This window comes from Rhinolophus sinicus, linkage group LG02 (assembly GCF_036562045.2).
Source record: "Rhinolophus sinicus isolate RSC01 linkage group LG02, ASM3656204v1, whole genome shotgun sequence".
Lineage (NCBI taxonomy): Eukaryota > Metazoa > Chordata > Mammalia > Chiroptera > Rhinolophidae > Rhinolophus > Rhinolophus sinicus.
Genome location: NC_133752.1, coordinates 56283075 through 56306965, shown reverse-complemented (window position 1 = coordinate 56306965; position 23891 = coordinate 56283075). Strand labels below are relative to the sequence as shown.

At 35.8% G+C, this 23891-nt stretch overlaps 2 protein-coding genes across 4 annotated transcripts in view; both read left to right on the top strand.

Moving 5' to 3' along the window:
• The window catches only part of MTHFD2L (methylenetetrahydrofolate dehydrogenase (NADP+ dependent) 2 like), a 97366-nt gene extending 89389 nt beyond the window's left edge, over window positions 1–7977 (top strand). For 2 of the 3 annotated variants that reach the window (XM_019720739.2, XM_074324454.1), the window contains one exon: window positions 6631–7977. In XM_019720739.2, the coding sequence (XP_019576298.2) occupies window positions 6631–6743 (113 nt within the window). In that variant the 3' untranslated portion in view covers window positions 6744–7977. The remainder of the gene's footprint in view (window positions 1–6630) is intronic. The other variant, XM_019720747.2, reaches the window with a different exon arrangement.
• A 4795-nt stretch (window positions 7978–12772) lies between these two features.
• Window positions 12773–19837, top strand: EPGN (epithelial mitogen). The gene is made up of 5 exons (XM_019720020.2): window positions 12773–13019; window positions 13551–13637; window positions 16564–16684; window positions 17401–17553; window positions 19056–19837. The coding sequence occupies exons 1-5, from the start codon at window positions 12974–12976 to the stop codon at window positions 19108–19110; spliced, it is 462 nt and encodes a 153-aa protein (XP_019575579.2). The 5' UTR covers window positions 12773–12973; the 3' UTR covers window positions 19111–19837.
• The last annotated feature ends 4054 nt before the right edge of the window (window positions 19838–23891 follow it).

The following is a 23891-nucleotide window of genomic DNA, read 5'->3' as shown; positions in this document are numbered from 1 at the left end:
AAGCTGAAACTTTGTGACAATACATGAATTTCTCCTTCATTTTAATTTTCTTCTGAAAATTATTTAGTAGTACTAATTTTTCTCTTCTTTCTCATTTTGCAAAACTGGCTATTGCTAAATATATAAATAACCAAGTTCATTCAAAAAAGACTTCCTTAAAAGCCGATTCACCTTGAACACAGTAACTACGGCTGCCATCTCCCACCCTGTTTCCTAGGCCCCTTACCTAGTGGTCATGGAGCCCATTGTCACCTCCCACCTTCATCTCTTTTTACTTTCTGTTTTCAGCATATTCTTTGGTTATCATGAACTTCTTCCAGCTCCTCTATTGCATAAGGTACATTGTCAAGTCCAATCTCTGCTTTTACTATTCCCCAGGTCTACACTGCATTCTCTCCTTCTTTCTTACCTTCCTGGGCATCCATAAGATTTTGAAGCTTTTCTGTCACTTTACAAATAGTTTTCTGACCCCTATATCCAATTTCGCTTCCTTTTTGAGGTGCTCACATAAATGCCAGAACTTATTCCAATCTTAGCACTTCTCACTTTATGTTGTTACTTTTATGTTCTCCGTTCCCTCTACCCTTGATGATAAAGACATTTCATTAGAGAAATGTGCACAGAACAGGCAGTTTTCCCCATTTGAGATATATATACACACACACACACACATATATGTATATGTATATATATATATATATATATATATATATATATACACACATATATATATGTATGTGTATTTTTCCTTCAATTTTAGAAATGCTTTAACCATTATTCTTAGGTTAATATCCAAAACATGTGACATTATCTGCTAGCTCTACGCGAGCTGGACTCTTCCTGCCCCGCCCCACAGTTCTTCCCGTCACTCCTGTGTGTCATCCTCACTGGCTTTCTTGTGCTGTTTCCAAGAGTGCACACTACTTTTCACCTGCAGAAAGCGTCTTTTCACCTTTATCACAAACATTGTTCCCCCTGCCAAGAACACTGCTTACTCCCCACCTCTCCATTCACCTGGCAAAGCTTGATTCGTCCTTCAGGGTTCTGACTTGACATGGAGAGATGCCACACACACAGTGGGCAGGCTCGGGTGGGTCTTGCCAGCATTCACAGTGCAGTGAGCATTTCGTTTGTAGCACCTTTCTTCATCTGAACTCAACTATTATTTGGGTAATTGTCTTTGTAATGTGTATCTCCCAACTAGACTATGAGTTCCAAGGAACAGTGGCTGGTACTATCTTTTTCAAGAACATCTGTTGTGAATATATCTGGGCTGGTTTGTAGCATGTGTGGAAACTGAATAATTGAGTTAGGAAAATAGGCAAGGGTTAGAAAATAATGCAAGACAAGGATGTAAGGCTAGATTATAAATGACCTTAATTGCCATGACAAAGAATTTATGTTTTATCCTAGAGACAGTGAAGATCCATCGAATGTTTATAAACTGAAATGATCTAATGTGTTTTAAGGACTAAATCTGGCAGCAGGCTATACGGTGGGTATGGTACGGACTGGAAACCAAGAGACTATTGTAGAGGATTATAAAAAATGACTACACATACCTTCTGTCCCCATATGCACATCCCCTTGGCAGCATAACTTTGCTATTCTCCCTGTCCCAAGCCTTTAAATTTGAGTTTGACCATGTGAAATTGATAGAATTTACTTTGCAGGGTCTAATGTTTACAAACAGGTCATTCAAATAAATTGTCATGATAATTACTGTCTTTCCTCAAAATAGTCTTCTTTTCAGGAACCTTATTTAAATCTGACCAAGCCATTTCCATCTAAATCTCATTCCTTAGAGCAAGATCCATGCAGATATCAATAGGATTTGAGGATTGTTTTGTTTGCCTCCATTGTCGGTTTCAGTAACTCTAAAATTATGTTGACTGTATGAAATTGTATCTAACCCTGGTTTGCAATACCTGTTCATGAGTCTCTTGTGAAAGTGCTGATATGAATCAAGATCTAATACCTGATTCCCATACATACAGGACTTTGGGTATTTTCCTTAAAACACACACACATAGTCCCTCACACTTAAACACACAGTAAGTAAGCATCTGAAGGAAATTACTGCCTTAAAATGCTTCTGTATTTCTTTTCAATGGAGCATATAGAATACCTTTTCCCCACACATTATAGGATTAATCTTTAAAAGCATCATTTTCTATAAGCAGGTGCAAACCCTTGTCCGCCCTCAGGGAAAGACCAGCCAATGAGAATTTATTCTGGTGATGTAATGCTTGTTAACTTACTCTCTTGCAGACATAATTGGGGAGGATGCTTTGTAGAGTATCAAACACGTATTGAATTTAACTCTTTCTCACATGACTAATTTGAGCTCATAAGCCACCTCTGGTACTTCATGAACACAGAGCTTAGGACAGCTCTGAAATAGTTATGCAAAGTCACTAGACGAGACAATTTCTTTTAAGCACTGGCATCCTGTACCTACCAGTATTTGCCAGTGATAATCTCCTACCTTTCTTGAGAAATCACTTACTTCCATATCCTGGTCCTTATGTAAATAGACAAAGAACACACTAACACTGGCCAGCAGCAGACAAATTTATATTTCTCTCTCAGACATAGATTCTCATGAAAATTAAATCAAAAGGAATAGAGACCTTATATGTTTTTCGATCAAATTCATCACTGCCTGACTGTGTAGAAACTTCATTTTCACATTTCAAAGATAAAAAATATTTGAAAGAGCATTTGAATGATCATGTATGTTCCCAGTGATATCATAAACTTCTGCCCTGTTGATTACGTAAGCATTGTAATCTACAGTGCTTATGAATGTTCAGAGCAGCTCCGGCTCAGGTCAGGTGAAGACCCAGTAGCCATCACATAGTCTAATTCTGTGAAGTGATAAGTAGGACAGAATGAATGTGTGTTAGTTTCCACACATTTCCACATAAAGTATGCAAAAATGCAGACAGCAAGCTACAAATTTCAGGCAGGTGTTAGTTCATGCAATAGCCCATTTCCATTCCCTCTTCCTCTACCGCAAAGCGCACTTGTTCAGCAAACAATTGCAACAGTAATCATGTTGTAAAAAACATAATTTGGTGAAGGAGGGTTGTGATACCTGAGCAGACTAGGGGTTTATCTTATTTGATACCCAAGAAGAAAGCAACTCTGACTAAGCCAGCTGTGTAATTTGAAGTGCTGGATATAATCCAAAGATGATGAGCTATGAGCACTCATAGTAAAAAAATGTAGGAAAATTACTATATTAGAACTTTTTCCTCTTTGTTTCTTTTTTCAGTAACCCTTTGAGAAAGCAGTTCATTTTTGGCACTTGAGCCTTTCTTGGGACTTTTCTACTTGTTTAGGTCATGGTAATACAGTATTGGGATGGGTAGGATTATCCAATCATAGAATGTGAATGATGTCTCTAAAATATAGGAGAGCGATAAGTCAGTGACTTCAGTGAATCACATTTTCCTCATCTATTAAAATGAAATAATAATTAAATACTTATTATTAAAATAATGTATATAAAATTCTTGGCAAGTAGTAGGGACTCAGTTGATAGTAGCTGTTTTTACTATTTTTTTAATACACTTATAATTCCAAGCCACTTCATTTTTCAAAATTGAAAACTAACTTATATAAAAATGATTATACACCATAACAGATTGCCTTATATAATTTTTTTTTCCTGCTAATATCACTATGGCTTAAAGACTCAACTATCTGATCACATGGTTGGACTTTTTGGTCATGACCAGTTCTCATTCTGAATCATCTCCTTAGCATAAACTCAGATATGGTCCAAGGGCCCACCGTGAATAACAAAGGCACCCTTATCACTGGAGAAATTCAGTGAAATCATATGGCTCTCTACTTTTCTGTCTGACTTATTTCACTTAGCGTTGTAATCTCAAGATCCAGCCATGTTGTCGAAAATGGCACTATTTCATCTTTTCTTATGTATTTCATTGTGTATATATACCACATCTTCTTTGTCCAATCATCTATCGAAGGATACTTTGGTTGTTTCCATATCTTGGCCACTGTAAATAATGCTGCAGTGAACATCGGAGCACATGTATCTTTACGGATAAATGTATTTTTCGGTAGATACCCAGGAGAGGGATTGCTGTGTCATAGATTAATTCTATTCTCAATTTTTTGAGGAACCTCCACACTGCCTTCCATAGCGGCTGCACCAGTCTGCATTCCCACCAACAGTGTATGAGGGTTCCTTTGTCTCCACGGCCTCTCCAACACTTGTTATTATTTGTCTTGTTGATAATGAATTTTATCCACCTTTTGATTGTGAAATACACCATTTTGTTTTCCGTTGAAGATTTAGTTTGTACTTGATTATCAATTTAGTGTATTCAGTATTTTATTTTTATCTATTAATATTTCAAAGTTAATGTTTTGCAAATACTTGATTTTATATACTGTCAATGTAAATAGTGGTAGTATAGTGCACTTCTAGAGGCCTGCTGAAATTTTTAAAGGTATTCCTTTTCCAATCTGACAGAAAAGGTCCTGGAAGGCAGTGCTCATGCCAGTGAGTCAGTTTATTGAAAAGTGAAAAATACAGTTCATTGCCCTCAAGAAAAATGAGTAGCTTGAATTTTCTAGGAAATTAAACTAAATTGTTTTGATATTGCTTGTATCCAGTCAAAAGCTGACATTCCTGCAAATTGATTTTGGACTGTAAATTTCAAGGGGTATTTATTTTGCTTTATCAAAATGTAATGAATGCCTAACATGAGCATGGAGAAGTTCTAAGATTGAAATGACAACTGCCACCACCACAAAGACTTGGTTCTGCCTTCTAGATACTGTTGTCTTTGTTAAAGGAATAACAGTACAGTGTAAGTTCCACAGTGGAGGTAGGTGTAAAGTTCCTGGAAACAGAGAGAGCGGAGCTTTTGAATTCAATGTTGGTGGGGTGAGTTTTTGAGAAAAATTATAGACAGGTGACATTTTATTGGCTTCTAAAGACTAATAAGGAGTTTCTTATGTGGATAAAGTAGAAGAGTGTTCCAGGTAAAAGGAATAGCCAGAGCAAAGGAAGAAAGTACTGATAATTCATAGCTATTTATGAACTGGCTGTTGACCTAGTCTTAGGTTTTTACAGCATAGAGTACATTGGATGGAAGTATGGCAGGGTACACTTCATGTAGACAGAAGCTTTTTGGAAAACTAAAATATTACCTTCCAAATCACAGTATTCTTATCTTTGTTATATATCATGAGAGGATTCCTGATACACACTAGCTGGATTTTGTGTGTGTGTGTGTGTGTGTGGCGATGTCTTTAATAAGCTTATTTGGACTTTTATTAAAGTAAAAGAATATTTTTCCTTTGCTTTTCCTATGATTTAAAAAAAATTATTACAATGTGCTACTATGCTTCAAACAAGATAAATGTAAATTTTATAAACCGTATTTCAAGAAAGCAATATAAGTTGTACAAAAATAATATTTAAGATCTAGAAAACATCTGTTGGTTTTGAGTCATGTGGAAGCACATATGACCAAACTTGCAGAAGGCAATACATCTAAATAATAAGTGATTAATAATACCAGATTATGCATTAAAGAAGTATTGTCTATGATAATTTTGTAAAAGGGTTATTTGGGAAAGCTTGGTTGTTCTTACTCATATGGTCAAGAACTAAATCCGCAGATCAATGCATGGAGCCATTCACCTGTAATATTGTGGGTGGGAAAACATTCTTAAATAAAACTGACTGAAAGTTCTCTGCCATTTTGTTTTTTTTAGTCTATTCACTGAATAAGTTATCTTCATACATTAGAACAGGCCTATGTATATATGCTCAGTAATTCAAATATGTTTAATCATTTTTATTAGACTTGCACTGGAGTGTATGATCCATATATACATGACGCTATCGTTACAACAGGAATATTCCAATGTAATGAGTGGTCTCTCCTTTGTGACCAATGTCAAGTAGTTTAGAGGTACTTAACTGGAATTACAGGTAATTGAGTCAATCATGAATTATAGATTTTCATCATATAAAACTGAGCTGCATGGAGAGTCAACCTACAGTTTTGGTCTCTGTTCTTTCTATCCACATTAGATATCACACAAAGAAGTGTTTGCCTAAGTTGTGTGTGTGTGTGTGTGTGTGTGTGTGTGTGTGTGTGAGTGACATCCTACTTCAGTCTAAAAATGATTTGAGGTTGTTTGAGTTATATGTATAATGCAGAAAAATTCACTATATTCTGTTACTTAATTAAGGATGCCATTAGACTGAGGTGGTTCTAATGCCTTGGCAGCCTACGAAGCAACTCAAAATCTAAGCCTGTAAATGTCTCAAAGTTATAAAATCAAAACCTAAAGACAACCAGACAAACAGCCATGTAGGCTTTAAGCTATACCCAATCAGTAATTTCCTGATTTTGCCTCCCACTTTTCTCTGTAAAAGTCTCTCCCCAAGTTCCTGTCAGTGGAGGTCTCCTAACCACTTCTGGTCTGGTGCTGCCCAATTGCAATAGATAAATGCCCAAACTCCTAAAATTTGTTACGCCTCAGTTTATCTTTTAACAGTTCAGTATATTTAAGAATACGAAATTCTCAGAAAACTTTAAAAATTAAAAACAAACTTTCTGTTTCCTCCTTCAGCTGTTAAGAAGAAGGCTAGCTTTATCACTCCAGTTCCCGGAGGTGTGGGACCCATGACAGTGGCGATGCTTCTGAAGAATACCCTTTTGGCGGCTAAAAAAATCATTTACTAGATCACATGAAAGGCTAAAGCAAACAGAAGTCATGCTATTTATTTAACAAAAGGAAAAATACCTTTATATTTTACTACAAAGCTATTTGTTTCTACATTGTATTTATTTTTTCATGGATGGAATCATTGTGGATAAGATGATTCACACAACTTTATGCATTTCCTGCTGGCACATTTTGAGTTTTAGGGAAAACAAAACAATTCCAATGAAAACTTTGGTAACACTTGTTTATTTTGTGAATGATATTTGTTTATAAGCTTAAAACAATAAAGGGCTCATAAATAAATAATATATTTTTGACACAATTAAATATCGCATGCCATATCTTTTCAACAAATGTTTTTTCAGCCAGATAGCACCCATGTAAACTGTAATTTAGGTTCTGCCATAAGCATGATCAATTTTTATATGTTTTATGTTCTATATGGTATGCTGAAAAGAAGCTAACTTGCTAAAAGAAAGATAAAATATAAAAAAAATTGGTCTCATATATCTCTCAAATGCATCCTAGGAGCCATTATAATAAGAAATGATGTTTTATTCAAGGAAAGAAAAGTATACAAGGAAGACAAAAAACATATAGTGCTACTTGAACAGGTAATGATTATTTCAAATTATGAATGACTACTTTTCCTAGTAAAGATGTAATGAGAATGTATTTGGTTTACATGTAATTTATTGGTTCTTCTAGAAAAATATGTGGACAATGCCTTCTTTGAGGAATAATGGAAAATCCAAAAGCAAACAAATACAAAAAAACAAAACTAAGGTGGTCTTTTATCACAAATATCAGAAAAAAAGGCCTAGTATGAGTGAGGCTTCATTAAAGAACAGCTGTTATGTTTTTTTCACAAATTTAGAAATCTAATGGGAAAACACACCTACCGTGTGCCAATGTTATATCCTAAGCCTTAGGCTATAACTAAAGATCTACTGTTTTCTTGCCCACATTCTTTCCTCTTCTTTTATAGCTTTTGGTTCTCAAAGTAGATGCCATATTTCTAATACAATCTAAATTAGGAAAAACATGTGTCTTTCAGTTCAAGGCCATTTTGAGACTCCTGTAGCCACATAACTGTATTGTTTTCATACCCAAATCCCAGTATATTTATGTCCCAATAATGATTCTTACCCAATGTATGTCTTACTGTGTACACTTGATCATTTATATGAAAATAGACTAGATGTTTATAATAGTATTTCAACTGTCTAATAAAAGCAATTTAAATAAGAATACCTGTCTTCTTCTTCCTTAATATATCTATAAATTTCTTTGTTAATATATATATGTGTGTGTGTATATATATATATATATATATATATATATATATATATATATTCTATTTCTTTATAGCATGCTGGGAAATGTACAAGTTTTTCAAACATGGAAAAAAAAAGTTCTATAGCCCATTCCACAATCAGCCCAGATCAATCTTTGTCTGAGAACCCTGACAGAAGTTTACATGTAAAGCTCCGAAGCAAACATTTCAGAAAAGAGCCTCTTTAATTTTTAAGGGCTGCAAATTCACAAAACAAAACAAGGTCCAAAATACATGTACATGGAAAAGGTGAAGTCTGTGATTTTGAGCTCACCCTCCGTCCCCCTCAAAGCGTAGGACGAGTTATATTTGAAAGGTTCATGCCCCTTTGGCTAGGCTAACATTCAAGAGTGAGCCTTTCCAGAAACATTAAAGCACTGCAAAATAAAAATTATCCTGACATTTGTTAAAAATGGTAAGGAATACAGCATTCAAGACTGTTCAAGCAATAGAGCAGATTATACTCAACTCTGAATACAGCAGAGACAGCTGTGGATTTGTAGGCCAACAAGGAGAATGAGGGGCTCAGTGGATGAAAAATTACCTAGAGGAACTTGATTAGATATCAAGTGTAGGGGGATTCTTGCTAAACTATCTTACCATGATTCTTGCTAAAGAGAGGCCACTGACTTAGATATTAAGGATGGGCTTGATCAGATATTGGGATGGGGGGCCACAAATTGTCTTAGCAGGATTATTTTTTAAAACTGCTGAGCAGGCCAAGTAGAAGCCTAGTGGAGAAGAGGACTCGGAGCATGACTAAAGTTTGGTCAAGAAGTAAGTCTTTGTCAACACATAAAGATAAAGTTGGTTTGTTGCTACCATGACTTTATGGATATTTGGGGTCCATAAAAAATAGACATATGATGACCTTGTGCAGGAGCTTTGGAGAATTAATTTTCCTTCTCCTACAAGTATCTGCCAAAAGGACTCTACAGAATTAATGGGGATTAAACAATAATACAAAGATGGAGGGGAGAGTGAGCTTAGCATATACAAAGGGTGCCAAAACAAAATGCATACACATTTTAAGAAAGGAAAAAACTGTATTAAAATTACGCTGATGGTAACCACTTTGAGCACCTCTTGTAATTGCAGAAGTCAAACGTGACTTGTATTCATCTTTTGTTATCGGTATATATTCAGTATTATGATTTTAATAGTTTTTTTCCTATCTTAAAATGTGTATACATTTTTTGGCACCCCCTGTATATAGCAAAGCAAGGCTATACTACAATGAAAAGTGTGTGTTAGAGAGTAGTGGAAATGCAGCTGGATAAGTATGCAGAAACAGATTAGAGAAAGCTGAATAAATTAAAAATTTAGACCATGTTGAGTAATTTACGAGAATTGTAATTACAGCTTGGAAGATGTTATCATTGATTAACATGAAGTTGTAAAGGGGAAATGATTTTGGAGAAGAGATAACATATTCAGTTTAAGACATACTGAGTTTGAGGTGATGACATAATATATAAATAAAAGCCCTGATGTCATATCAGTCTAGGGAGAGAATGAGAATTCATGGCTAGTGATGAAAATTTACGGCTCATCAGTGTGTACTAACCACTAAGTTCCTGACCTTACTGACTATTATATATACCCGGTCTCTTTCTACGCGTGTTCAATAGTAACGGTTATCCTTAATTGAGAGCTCATCACATGCTAAATGCTTTCCTTTTTTTATGTTACTGACAATCCCCCTTTGATACATGAGAAAATTTACTCTTAGGGTTATTAAAAAGCCTGAGCCAAGGCCAAATGGATAGTAACTGTGGAATTAGATTTCAAAATAAGTCTGTTGGGATGATGTGAGCCAGAACCCACTCTTTACTACACCATTTTGCCTGCTCTTAAGTGCCCTTCTCTTCCCCACCAAGACTGCTTTATCTGATCACTCACTGTATGTCTGAATCCTACTTGTTATTTAAGATTCACGTCTAATGAAACTTGTCCATGAAAACTGCAGTGGGAGTTTAAGTTCCACCCCTGAACTCTCCTAGTCATTTATCTACACATTCATGATAATTATCAGTCCTTACCCCGTAGTGTAGTTATGTATTTTCCTTAGCTCCCTTTAGTGCCTTGAGGCAACAACTGTCCACGCATGATTTGTCTATTTGTCTTGCAAACATCGTAACACCCAGCCCAGTGCCATGGATGTTGTAGGCATTCAATATTTTATTAATGCATAAATGAATGAATGACAACTGAATCCATGAGAATTAACAGCATAAGTTTAGAGAGAGATAAGCAATGACTAATAACCATTTTCAGCCAATGTCCAGCAACAAATTTTGGTTGACTTAGTGAAAGAACAAGAAAGAAAAAGAAAGGAGAGAAAAAGAATGGAATGAAAGGGGAAAGAAAAGGAAGGAGAAGGAAAGGGAACAGGCGTGAAGACATTTGCAGGAACAAGATGAATAAATTAAAAAAGACAAAGTGGTAGGAGGAAAAAATGAAAGTGGAGTGCCACAGCTCTCAGCCTTCTCTTTTCTCCTTTCTTGTCCAACCTGCTCTAACATGTATCAAGAATGAATAAAGAGATCAATGAGGCCACTTTACAGCACCCATCTCCCCCATTCTTCAGGATTGGGGAAAAGACTTTCTGATGAGAGGACTGAAGACACCAAGGTAGGAGACACTCCTATAGAGCGTGTAAGTGGGATCCATCAGTATGCGTTCCAGAGGAAAGAGGCACGTGGGACGACTTAGAACTATATTCTGGTATAAACCTTAAACTGAAGTGATGGATGAGTTTCTGTATTATGTGGCCCAACTCACCAGAGTAGGAAAACATCTAAAGAGACAGCAGTCCATTCCTCTCAGCCCAAATGTGTGTGAAAGCCACAGTTCATTTAATATTTAGATTTTTATGATAATTTATTTAAAATTTAATTTTAGGAGATAATTAAGAGAGCTCCGCGAAGAGCAGTATACCAACTCCTACTAGAGGACACAGCTGGGGAAATGGAAAGGGCATATGATCTGGAATCCAAACATAGATTCAAGTCCTGATCTGGGCGGGGCCTTTGTCAAGGCACTTAATTCTTTTGAGCCTCTATTCCTCATTTGTCATATGGGAGGAAAAGGAAAACCTGTTGTTTATTTCTTTATTCACTCAAGACAGATTCACTGTCATACTGTATGACAGGCACTGCATTTGTCGGGGCCAGGATTACTGAAGACAGAGGGAAGATGTGCGTGAACACCTTTTGTAAAATGGAAAGCACTATGGAAGCACCAGTTAATAGTTATGACAAAGATGGTTATAGTACTTCTGTGCCTCAGTCTTAGAGACAAAGATAGTGGACATTAGTCCTAGCTTCTTCCTCGAGAAACTGCAATTGCTTGTGATGGTTTAGTGAATCCTTTGCAAATGATTCCTTCTTACATTCTCACCAATGGTACAGAAAATTATTTGACTTATAATTCAAATATTATTTGCCTGGGAAAAAAATAGCTGGAAATTATTTTAATAATAAACAGTTTAAAAATCCCCACAGAAGTAGAAATACAAAATGTAGGCACATTTAAAGTGAGCTAAGTACTATATATTCTTTTAACTTTAAAATGATGACGTCTGTGATGATTGCCTAAGTTATAATGAGTTCAACAAGCTCACTCTTGAGTGATTTCTAAAGCCAAATTCATATTTGAATAGTAATAGGAATCCTGGGAAATTGAATTTGCTGGATGGACATGATGCAAATGATAACTTATCTTGACTTAAACAGCTTTTCAAGGTACGGAAAATGTGAACAATTGAAATTCCTGAGAAAAAGGCACAACACCTCCACAAAACATATTTATAAAGTGTTCATCATAATTTGGGGCAAGTGAAAATTTATGGGAAGCTCCTTATAGTCACAATATGTAACAGCAATAATTACATGTTTTGGCCTTTAAAATGATACTTTGATAATCATAACTAGATTAACAGTCAGAAAAATTTGAATGTTGTGTTAAATTTAAAACTTTCTATTCATTAGATGTAGCAAAACTAAATATTTTAATTATATCTTAATGAAAACTTTTATTATCATCATCATCATCATCATTTTGCTTCTTTGCTTATCCTCTCTAACCTACTCATTGGGGCACAAATTTAAGCATCGTAGTTCCCAGAACTTGGTAGCCCATTCCATTTCCTCAGAAAAATATTAAGTGGCAGAATGACATGATGGTAAATGTTATGCTATTAAAATAATTATTTTTATATAACTTGTGATAATAAAACTAGATAGCAAAAACTAAAATGAAATATTAAACCTGTTTTTACACAAATGTAATTGTTCTCCCCTGTCACTAAATTACAAAATATCTTCATTTTCAGTGAAACCCAGGCTGTACTGAAAGGCAGTGTAACTAACTGATGGCAGGTTCAGAGATATTCTTTTATCATTTTTATTATTCTTATCATTCTTTTCTTTATTATTTATTCTATTCTTTACTATTCTTTTATTATTTTTATTATTCTTTTATTATTCTTTTATCTGTTTCTTAGTTTGCAAATAAATAAAAAATCCCTTTGTTGGAATCCAATCAGGTTGCTAGCCACTTTGGAGCTAGTACAATTCTGTTTAGACCAATGGGAGCTTTGCTGAATTCAGATTGTTTTTTGTGGTTTTAAGTACTTTGACCTCCCAGGTTATGCCCACAGGTTACAGGAAATCGGTGTTTCAAAAGAAACCTGATCACATTGTGAGATAATGCAGGTATCCTAACCGAGAGTGTGAGCGCCTCGGGGCTTCAGGCTGCTGCCAGAAGTACATATTTTTTTGATTGGTAAGAACTGCCAGATGACGCTTCATGAAATATAAATGCAAGAAAGGCTCAGAGGGCTCCATAAAACCTTCCACCCGTCAGTCTAAGAGGATAAGAGCAAGATACTGTTAATAAGTGCAGGAGATGGCTTTCGGTGGCGTTTCAATATCAGTCTATATCTTATTCAATGGTAGGTAATTTCTTTTTGTTTTGTTAATTTTGTATCAGTGTAAAATGTGAATAGGATTTGTTTTCTCTGAATTAGTGAGAAGTTGGCTTTTAGCAGTTGTTCTTCATGACAAAGATTAGAGCAAGGAATCTGAATTAATTTAGTTTCTTATGTAATGTATGTTCTTCTCCTAATATATTTTGACACCTCTTTTGTTGAGACCTTTAAATGTTTGCTTCATAAAACCAAAGAGTGGTTAATTACATTTTAACTACTATTCAATAGCATCTTTGTGATTGAATCAGTATATAAGTGTATTCACTTTCTCTTAAATATTAATGTGTTTCTATTTTCTATAATTATAATATAGTCAGTGGACTTAGTATGGATGGGAAACTGTCAGGAAATTGCCCTAGTCAGATTATGGATCTCAAATGTAGATGAATTAAAACTAGAACATAAGTGGGAACAAATAGAATAACTTTCAATCTGTTGCTTGTACATAGAAGGAGGCTCACCTGCTAAAGATGCTTTTCCCCCCCATTCATACAGCAATGGCAGCATTGACTGAAGAGGTGGCCATGAATGTAACACCCACAGTAACTCAGCAAAGTAACTGGACAGATAACAAAATAGAAGGTATTTTCTTGGCACTTTTGTGTTTCAAGTGACTTTCTTTTGAACTTCTGAGAGAAATTTGGATTGTGATAAAAATAACACTGGAAAATTGTAAATATGTATTTTATTATTAGATAACCAACTCTTAGCATGATGCTGTTAAATGGAAGTGACAGGTAGATGTCTGCAAATAATTGCCTTTTAAAAAAAGAGGAAGTGAAGCAAATGAGAGAAAGAAAAGTTGTCTTCAGTTACTATCCTGAATGTGAAACATGACACCATTTCTGCTTGATTCCTGCGTGATTCCCAATAACCCATGTGTGTCCAGAGACAGTTTGTCACCATTTGGCATTATATTTTGATCTGTGACTATGAGCTTTGCAACCAAAGAAATTATGGCTACAAGATGAAACTGTAATTCACGTCCCCTCATCTTTGGAAACATCTTCTTTCTTGTTTGTTTTAGGGAGGCTTTTGTTGTTGTTGTAGCATAGGCTATATTTCCTAAGCACTTCTCCCTAATTTTTGTTGTTGATGATGATGATAGGTTTTCTTTCTTATTTTATTATTACTATTAGAATAGCGTCTGGCTGCGGTCGAGCATCAGCATTTTTTCAAACCTGTTTGAACTCTTAGAGGTGAACTTGGAAAGCTTGTTCCCTGCCAAGATCTGAGTGCTGGGTGGTTGATTCTGACACAAATCACATACTGCCTCCTACTGTGGAGATCAGTGATGTGACATAGGACAGAGAAAACCACATGTTGCTCTCAGAGTCAGGCAAATAAAAGATCGAGTCAAATATTTTGCTTCTGAATATGAAAAATAGTAATATTTAAGTATTCTTCATTTTACCAATAATTTTAAATTTGAAAAATTACTTAAAATATTTTTGCCATTTAAGTTTTTGAATATCTATCAATTTGCAAAATAAAATCAGTGTGGGTTTTAGAATAATTTTTATAACTTTGTCTTCTGAGACTTTGAGCAAAGAGAAATACTTTCGTTAGAAGATCATACTGCAGAAAATTAAACTACGGTTTCTCTCAGTGACTGGGTTCATAACATTATGCCCAGAACCACTTTTTTTCTTCCTTAATAGGGAACTGCAAGTAAAAGTCTCCAAGTTACAGGTAACCATGATGTAAAAAAGCAATTGAATGTATGGTCTCTATAGTTTTCCTTTGATTTCTTGATGAGGAACTTTAGTTTTTCCTTGCTTTTTATTTAACTTAAAAATCTGAATCCAGTATCTCAGGACATTCTTTTTATAAATGTCCTTCTTCTTAGAGGAAAGATGAACCTCTCTAGTATACGCTTTCTTTGGAAATGCCTTCTTTTGGTTCTCACATTTTCTAGCAAATCTTGGTTCGGGCTTGATTAATTGGACTTTAGTTTTGAAGTAGGAAGAACCTACTTCAACAACCAAATTCTCACTGCTTTACAATTAATTATTAGAAGGAGAAATTAGATTCACTACTATATCCCATTCAACAAAATGAATGTGAATTTTAATGTAATATTGTGTATTCTCAATGAAAAGGAAATTATATAACAGAGGATCTTGTTGGTGTCTTAGTACCTAAAAAGTTAGTATTTTCAACATAAAAACACATGCCTTTTTAGATCTGAACAAATAAGTAGGAGTCTCTTCATCTACTTAGTAGGGCAAATATGGTGTAACATGATAACTAAGGATGAGGAGATATTCCTAACATGTTTATTCATAACAATGAGAAAATAAAATCCCACTAATTCTGCTTGGGAAAAATTTAAGAATCAGCAATTAAAGTATACCAAAAAGGACTCAGTTACAGTTTTATCCGTGTCATTCCCACTACTGTGTTTCCCCCAAAATAAGACTTAGCTAGACCATCAGCTTAAATGTGTCTTTTGGAGCAAAACTTAATATAAGACCTGGTATTATATTATATTATATTATATTATATTATATTATATTATATTATGTTATTATGTAAGACCGGGTCTTATATTAATTTTTGCTCCAAAAGATACATTAGAGCTGATGGTTTGGCTAAGTCTTATTTTCGGGGAAACACGGTATATGAACCCCAAGGATGATATAAATATATGTCTTTCATACATTAGGGAATGAAGAGTAAGCATCCTGAAATATATACATTTTGCCACAACACAGCTTCCCAAAGGGAAGCATCCCATAAAGAGGCTTCTGGACACTTGACCATTAAAGTTCTGTCAAGTGTGGTCACTTACATAGTATCAGAGCTAGATATCAAAACTCAGGTTTTTAAATTCCAACTCCAAGACTTTTCCCATTATTTCATAAAGTTTCTTAACTGAGCAAAATTCCTAATTAATATTTGAAGGTATTGTCTTAACTATGTTAAGCCTGAGCCATATGTTGCTTCTGGCTTCTTGTATAGGTCATAACAATACCTCTTCTGAAATGAGTTAGGGAAATGTTCCCTTTTTAATTAGCTACTCGTGGTGTCCATATAAAAGGAAGGAGGAATTCTCATCTCACTCTCCTCTGGGAGAAGAGAAGAAAAATCAAGTTCATTACCTAGCAATTATAAATCCCAAACTCCCTAAGCACTGACTTCGCATGTATAAAGGGAAGAATGAAAAAAAAATGAGATCTTTTAACTTACCAGCATTGAAGCATACATTTGGGAAGCCTTGCTCAAGATAACATGCTAAGACCACAATCAATGCTGCCACCTTTTGGCAAACTTGTATCGATACTTTATTATGTAGCTTCCAAAGAATGGATCAATTTACCTCCACCCCTTAATTAATTAATGAGCTGTCTAGATATATTTTCCCTGCCAAGGGAATCAATCAATAGTTCAATGCACACAGCACCCAAAGAACATTCTTAAATTAAAGGTGTCTTCACACATGTTACAAACCTACCATAAAAATGTGACCCACTTCATCTGTTTATATTGTTTCTCCTTTTCCTAGCTGACTACGCAGAAGGACCAATAGCCTTGAAGTTCTCACATCCTTGCGTGGAAGACCACAACAGTTACTGCATCAATGGTGTTTGTGCCTTCCACCATGAGTTGAAGAAAGCCATCTGCAGGTAATGGAAAAGAACTCTCAAAGTCCTAGAGACGGGAGAAGGTGAATTTATGCCTGTGGTGTTTCACAGTATATTTCCACACCCCTCTGTTTTATGGAGCAAAAAGGGTACATGACCTGAACATGACTCACAAATCCTCTTTGCATTTGAATATCTGTGGAGTCTTTTTCTAAGCTGCCTAATCCTCATTACTCAAAAATATGGTTCCCAGGTTAGCGGCATCTGTGTAACCTGGGAACTTGATAGAAATGCAGAAGTGCATGTTCCACCTCAAAACTACTGAAGTCATATTAGCATTTTAACAACATGCAGAGATGATGCCGAGTTTTCATGGGGTTGATTATAGGATGAACTGAGACAAACAGGAACACAAAGTTCTAGAGCAACTAAAATACTATTTTTATGATCATTGATTTGCTTGATATCCTCCTGTGAAAGACTGAGTTAATAATTTTCTGGATCAACGCATGGTACGTACTACTTTTCTCTTCTACCAATGAGGAAATTTGCACTGATATGGGGACTTAATGAAATTATTATTGTAAAATACATAGCTTCTTCAATACCTGTAACAGATTGGCTTTCATTTGGTATTTGCCTCTTTAATTTAAATGACATATTTTCCATTGAAATTTTTCATTATTTAAAATTGGTCATTTCTTTGTATTTCTATCATAATGACTTTTAAAATTATGCATTCTTTTCTTTTTGTGAAGGTGTTTTACTGGTTATACTGGAGAAAGGTGTGAGCATTTGACCTTAACTTCATATGCTGTGGATTCTCATGAAAAATACATTGCAATTGGGATTGGTGTTGGATTATTATTAAGCGGTTTTCTTTCTATTTTTTACTGCTACATAAGAAAGAGGTATGAAATAAAACAAAATATGAAGTCACTGGGCACTCATTCATTTGACAAATATTTATTGAGCTCCTACAATGTACCAGGCATTGACATGTATAACTTTTTAGGGAAAATATGGCTGTAAATCTGGCAATTTCCTATATATTTGTTTTGATGCTTTTTCTCAGACAAGTGGTAAAAATTTACCTGCAGTTGTAATAGGATAGTTCCAATTTACAATCTCTGGGTGCCTACATCAAAGTTATAAATGAGGGAGAGAGTAGACCCCACAAGGGTAGAGATTAAGTGTGTCTTATTGACAATTATATGTTCAGTGCCAGATATCACAGTTCGGTGCCTGGCACACAATAGACACTCAGTAAATATTTGTTGAATGAAGAAATCAGGAAATTAGTATTAAACGAATGAAAGTGTATAACAAACAAAGACCATTTACTTCCCAGACATCAACTAAGGGTATATTCAGGAGATATTCAGGAGATACTATCTACTACTAACAGCCTAAGAAGATAAGCTTGATCCACTAAGTATAAATTACTTATGTATTAATTCTTATTTCTGGTATATCCACACTGGTAATTTTTTCCCTTAAGTCCATGTAATTAGGGAAAATCAAGATAATAATGCAAGATAAAAAGTAAAAAGTATAAATACATTTCCCTTGCTGTACTCTATTAACCAAGTTGTCATTTTAAAAATGACTAAGACTGTACAAAATACGACAAATTTTCACGTGCTTACTACCAATATGTTGGACCACTGCTGCATGGATCTAACCTCAAACATGCTGTTTTCATGGTGTCTATAAGAATGTGATATCAACTATTAGGATGAGATCAGGGTTATGGAACCTCAATAATCACATCTTAGAATAAAATCTGTTATATCAATTGTAAATCACTTAATATAAAATCTGTTATATCAATTGATATTATTATATCAATTGCCTAAGAGACCAGAAACAAACAAACAAAAAGATGTAGACCTTTTAATGTTAACAAGAGAGCAGCTGCCTGAGGTCACTTTCCTTAGAAGCAGGACCTAAAATGGGGATTCTTGTGCAAGTGGTTGGTCAAGGGATGCCCTAAGGTGAAACCTATAATGAAGAAAGGAAAGCCAGAGCAGAGGAAGAAAAGCAAAGATGTGGCATTAGCTGAAGTCTAGCCTGAGCCTGGTTCTCCAGGGAGGTCTCAAACTTGGATGGCATTCCAGACCTATCCCAAGATGGTGAGGGATCTTGGCTTTAATATCCTGTGTCATCAAGCATGGGTGGTGCTCCTGGCGGGGCAGGAGGCAGGGGCCAAGAATCTCCCTGGAGTCTTCAGGCAAAATGAGCTGTTGGCCAAGGGCAATATTTTGGAGAAGGATGCTGGGGATGAATCTACCAGTGGATAAAGGGGATCTGGGTGGGGCACCAACGGCAACTGCGATAGCATAGCGTTTATATAATCTTCAACAAGCTGTACATACAGCAAATTCATATGGAAATCAATGCTCTGTTTTAGGTGTCTAAAATTGAAATCACCTTACAACATCTGTTCCGGTGGAAGTCCACTGTGAGGCCTTTGAACGAAATTTTCATGAGGTTTTGTAAAAATCAGTGGGCCCACAATTGAAACTTTCAAATGAAACAACAAAACTTCCCAAGCTGACTAGACTTGTTAAATAATGGAAGCTGGGATCATGATGAAATGAGAGAACACATTTCAACATTGGTCTTTAAACTTTGCCTTCACTGGGGTGCCATGGGAGCCAATGGAACAATCTTACAGTGACAGAAGTTCATAATACTACTCTGGATCTGTTGCTCTTGTTGTGTGATTATTGTTCTCACCACGGAGAGACTGAATTTCATACACCTGACCATGTCAGATGTGAGTTTTCATGGGAATAATTATCAACCTTGCAGCAAGCCAAAGCAATGCTATGCTTGGGTTCTTCGTGTGCTTACTACCAGTATTTTGGACCACTGCTCTATGGATCTAACCTCAAACAGGCTGCTTTCATGGTGTCTATAAGAATGTGATGTCAACGATTAGAATGATATCGGTGTTATGGCACCTTCAGTGAACCAAACATGTGCCTGGAGTCTAAGCCAGGGACAAGGAAATGGGGTGTCCAAAGCAGACATACATCATACTCAGCTTGTGACAACACTGTGGAGCTTTCATCTGTGAAATATGGAATAAGCTAAAGTGTTTCTGATGACTGAAAGCTATCTGGATATGGAGCCCTGAGCTGGCAAAACATTTCTGCTTCTGAATGGATTATAAAATGTTGTGTTGGATCCACTGGTCTCCTAATGCTTATATGGGCATCACTTCCCTCTATTGTTAGTGGAATTACCTGGTGACTATCCACTGGGACTGAAATTCTACTATAAAATTCTACAATTGGCCCTGAAAGAGAAACTGAAGAATGAGACACAGGAATTTTTTCAGCATGTGGAAACTTTTCAGCATGTGGAAACTTTCTTTACCATTTCTGTATACTTGACAGCAGATTTGCACATAGAGAGAGAAAATGGAACAATCATAGAAATAACTATTTGGGAATTAGGTTCCTTCCTCTTTAACCATATGTCTTCTATGTAATTAGAATAATCTTGGGCAGGACCCTTAATTTCTTTGGGCTTTGGCTTCTATTTCTACAAGGCCCTTCCTTCTAGCTCTAAAATTTGATGGTGGGAGAAGAAAGAAATTTTTTCCTATCTGTGCTGCAACTGGGATTATTCTCAACCTCACCTCTAAACTCATAACACACTACTGGCTATCATCTTAGGTGTATATTTCAGTGTTTGTTTTGTAAAAACATAATTTAAGAATTTGTTTTTAAAGCAAGCAAAATAAGATTTAAAAATAATATCAATGATTTTTCTTTTAGATTTCATCTAAAACTTTGGACACTTTTTTCCATTGTGATGTAGATAAGCAAAATAATTTTGACCATGAGATGTATTAAAAGAGAATCAAATGTGAATATTCTTACAATGGTAGCTTAGTAACAAGCCTTTCGCTTATATTAAGTTATAGCTTTTTATTCACTCCGAAACAAAACTGTGTTCTGCTTTCCTTTGAGTAGAAGGTATTTTGCTTGCCTTGTTTTGCCTACAGAAGGAATTTAAGGCAGATGAATTGCACATCAGCACTTTCTGCGTGTCCTCACAAAGTATGTAAAGGTTACCTCATACCAAGGAGTGGGGAGGTGGAGGTGCCTCCCAGTGACTCCAGCACCACACCCAGAAAGGTGTTAAAAAGCTGGGGAGAGTCCAGGAAGAAAGAAGACTTAATTAAGGACTGCCTCCTGATGAAAGGAAAGAGGAATTAATGCTGGAGTCTGGAGCGGCAATAACCTAAAAAGTTATAAAGATATGCAGTTTATAAATATTTCTAAATTATAAACACACTATCATTGAAACTAAGATAGAGAATTAAACTTTCCCAGATAGCCAAAGAAAAAGCACACCAAAACCAAAACAAAAAAATTGAGATTCAATTTTTTTCACCTGTGGAACAATGTGCAATCACAGTATAAAATCCACCCAGTTAAGACGCTACAGAAATTGAGAGTATGGCTCATGAGAAGCCACCTGTGTACGATTGGCCATACACAATGATCACGTGATCCCATACGTCCTAGAGTTAAATTTTCAGGGAGGAATCTCTGGCATTCCTTTGGAGCCAGAGCCACACCTGGCAGTATTTATGTATGTAAGCAGGACTTAAGTGGAAAAATGCATAAATACAATATGTTCTGCAAAAATTTTCACCTTCTACTTTTTTGCTATGTGCACTCAGACTCTGAAAAATATGCCTACCAGTGAAGCCTTTGCATCAGAACTACATTTTCAACCTATGGGTCATTAGGTGGGGTGGGTCATTTAGGAAAGAAATGAAACGTGTTTCTGGCATTTTTCACTAACTCAAATTGGCCAAGGGGTTCATCAATGTCTTTCATCTTCCATTTTGTCTCCTTCCTGTGTCAATATCCTTCAATTCTTCGAGAACACATTCCAGGATATCAATATTCATGAATCTTCATTAGTTAGTATTTTGGAGCATGATGGGGTTGGGAACAAACACTAATTTCAGTCACACTTGAGCCAGTAAACTGATACAAAGGAAGTTATGGTTGCTTGTTATTGTATCCTCTTTCTCTAAATTAGATTTTTGTGTAATTATGGTTTTTTATAACGTTTGAAGTGAATGAAAGTATAACATAGTTCATCTTTTGGGACATAATACAAATCTAATCCTTTAATTTGGAAATTTAGGACTTTTTAATTAGGAAATTTAGGATATCGTTGTGGTGACATCAAGAAGATTTTTATTTATTATATGTAATTGAAAAAAAAAGTCTTATCTTAAGAAAATCACAAGACAAACACCAGCAATTTAGGCTTTTGATGTTGAACATAAGGACAGTTCCTCTCTGCAGGAGACAATGAGTAAGCCATCTGACTTCTCTATATTACAAAATGTAACACACTCTCTGTGGTGTGCCGTAAATATTGATACCCTGCAACTCACACTTATGGGAAAGGTTACCAAAATCTCTTGCAAAACACCACTCTTTCTGGCTTACATCCTGGCTGCATGACATCGGGATACTAGCATCTGCCAAAATGAACTAGAAGTGTTGAAATTTAATTTGTCAAAGTCTGGCACTGCTAATCTGAGTAAGTCCACATTTCTGTCCAAATCTTTGGCACAGCCCAACGCCGTAGCACATTCAGAAACATATCTTCCAAATTAAGCTCCGAATTTCTGCTAATTATTCAATCAATGAATGGACAGCTCAGAGTATAAGAGCCTCAGTAGTTAATTTCCCAAGAATACAAAGGCTAAGCCCCTTGAGAATACCCATGTGAATAAATGTGTCCTTCCTTATATTTCACTCTTCTGCCAAAGCTGAACGTGATAGTTTCCAGGTTGTGAGAGACACCTACAGCTTGCAAAGAGACATCTCATAAAGATTAGGAATGTGATTATATAGTAACAAGGATAATTTAATTGTTTAGTCAGGGCTTATCTACATACCTTATGTCCTTTCTTTGTGATTTTTATGTCTTGGATAGTACTAGAGCATAAAACATTTAGATTGCAATTAGGTGAAAACAACAGTCAAACAAATATCAAACTCGCAGTGCTTTTTGATTTTTTAAGAGGGTATTAATAGGCCTCATACCTTTCTGGAAAGAATGGCATCTCTAGATCTTTAAAATCACACAAAAATATTGAGACAATATTAAGTCCCTTCACAAATCAAGATGAAGTAATTGTGCAATATAGCTACCATTTATGAGCACTTACAATGTTTGAAAAGCATTATTAGCATTATTTTAATTAATCCACGCCTGTGTGTAATTGAGGCTTAGAGAAAGCAATTCACTTTTTCAAGGTGACAGAGTCTTTAAGTGCAGAGCCTAGACCTACACCAGGTAGATCTGAGCCAAAGTCTCTCATCTAAACTCTGTGAACTCTATATATTTTATGGAAAATATTAGTGTTGGGGGTTAATTTCTTGATGATCTAGAGATATAGCTAAGTGATTCGTAAGCAAATGAGAAAAGTTCCTTTCTTTAAAATATATAAAATAATCACTTTCGTCATGGATCAACCACAAAAGCTCCCTGCTGTCGTCTGCTGATTATTAAGACATGCATACCACACGCAGGGTGGGGCCAGAAGAGACCTCAAGTTCCTGCTGACTGTTGAATGTAGTCTGGGAAGAAAATGTAGACTGTAAATGAACCCCGGTTTACCCTCAGAACTCGAGGGATGAGATGGTTACTTGGGAATACTTGACCCCAGCCTGTGGACAAGGTCTCTGGCACTGATGGTCCACTAACTGTGACACACCTGGCTCAGCTGGGTGATGGGAGGAGGAATGAGTGGTTTTTGTATCTACAGGAAAATCTCATCAACTGCCTTTTCACTATACCACCCTCAATCTCATCCCCAGCCCCACATCCACCTTAGACAAAAAGTCAATGGTGGTGGTGCAGCTTGGGGTCAAAATTGCAAGCAACATTAATCAGTGCAATGGGTGGATACCTCAATGACCTGTGATCTTGTGCAGCTGTGTGATTATTTAATTTTGCTGGGGCCCTTTGGACATGATATTCTTGCCCGTGAAGAGGAGAAGTTAGACTCTAAAGGTGATCTCCACATTCCCTTCCTGGTTGGAAATTGTATGTTGAAAATGTGCAGCCTCTAAGGCAGATCCAGCCCACAGACATGTGTGCTTTGGCTTTCCAGGTGTTTGTTTTAAATCAAGCCCACATCTAGAAATCAAGATGTTTTACTATAAAAATCTAGCTAGTCTAGCTTCTTTTGAAA

Coding starts and splice junctions, on each gene's coding strand:
- EPGN (XM_019720020.2), top strand. CDS start 12,974: ATGGCTTTCGGTGGCGTTTCAATATCAGTCTATATCTTATTCAATG. Junction 13,020..13,550: donor AGTCTATATCTTATTCAATG/GTAGGTAATTTC, acceptor CCATTCATACAG/CAATGGCAGCATTGACTGAA. Junction 16,685..17,400: donor TTGAAGAAAGCCATCTGCAG/GTAATGGAAAAG, acceptor CTTTTTGTGAAG/GTGTTTTACTGGTTATACTG.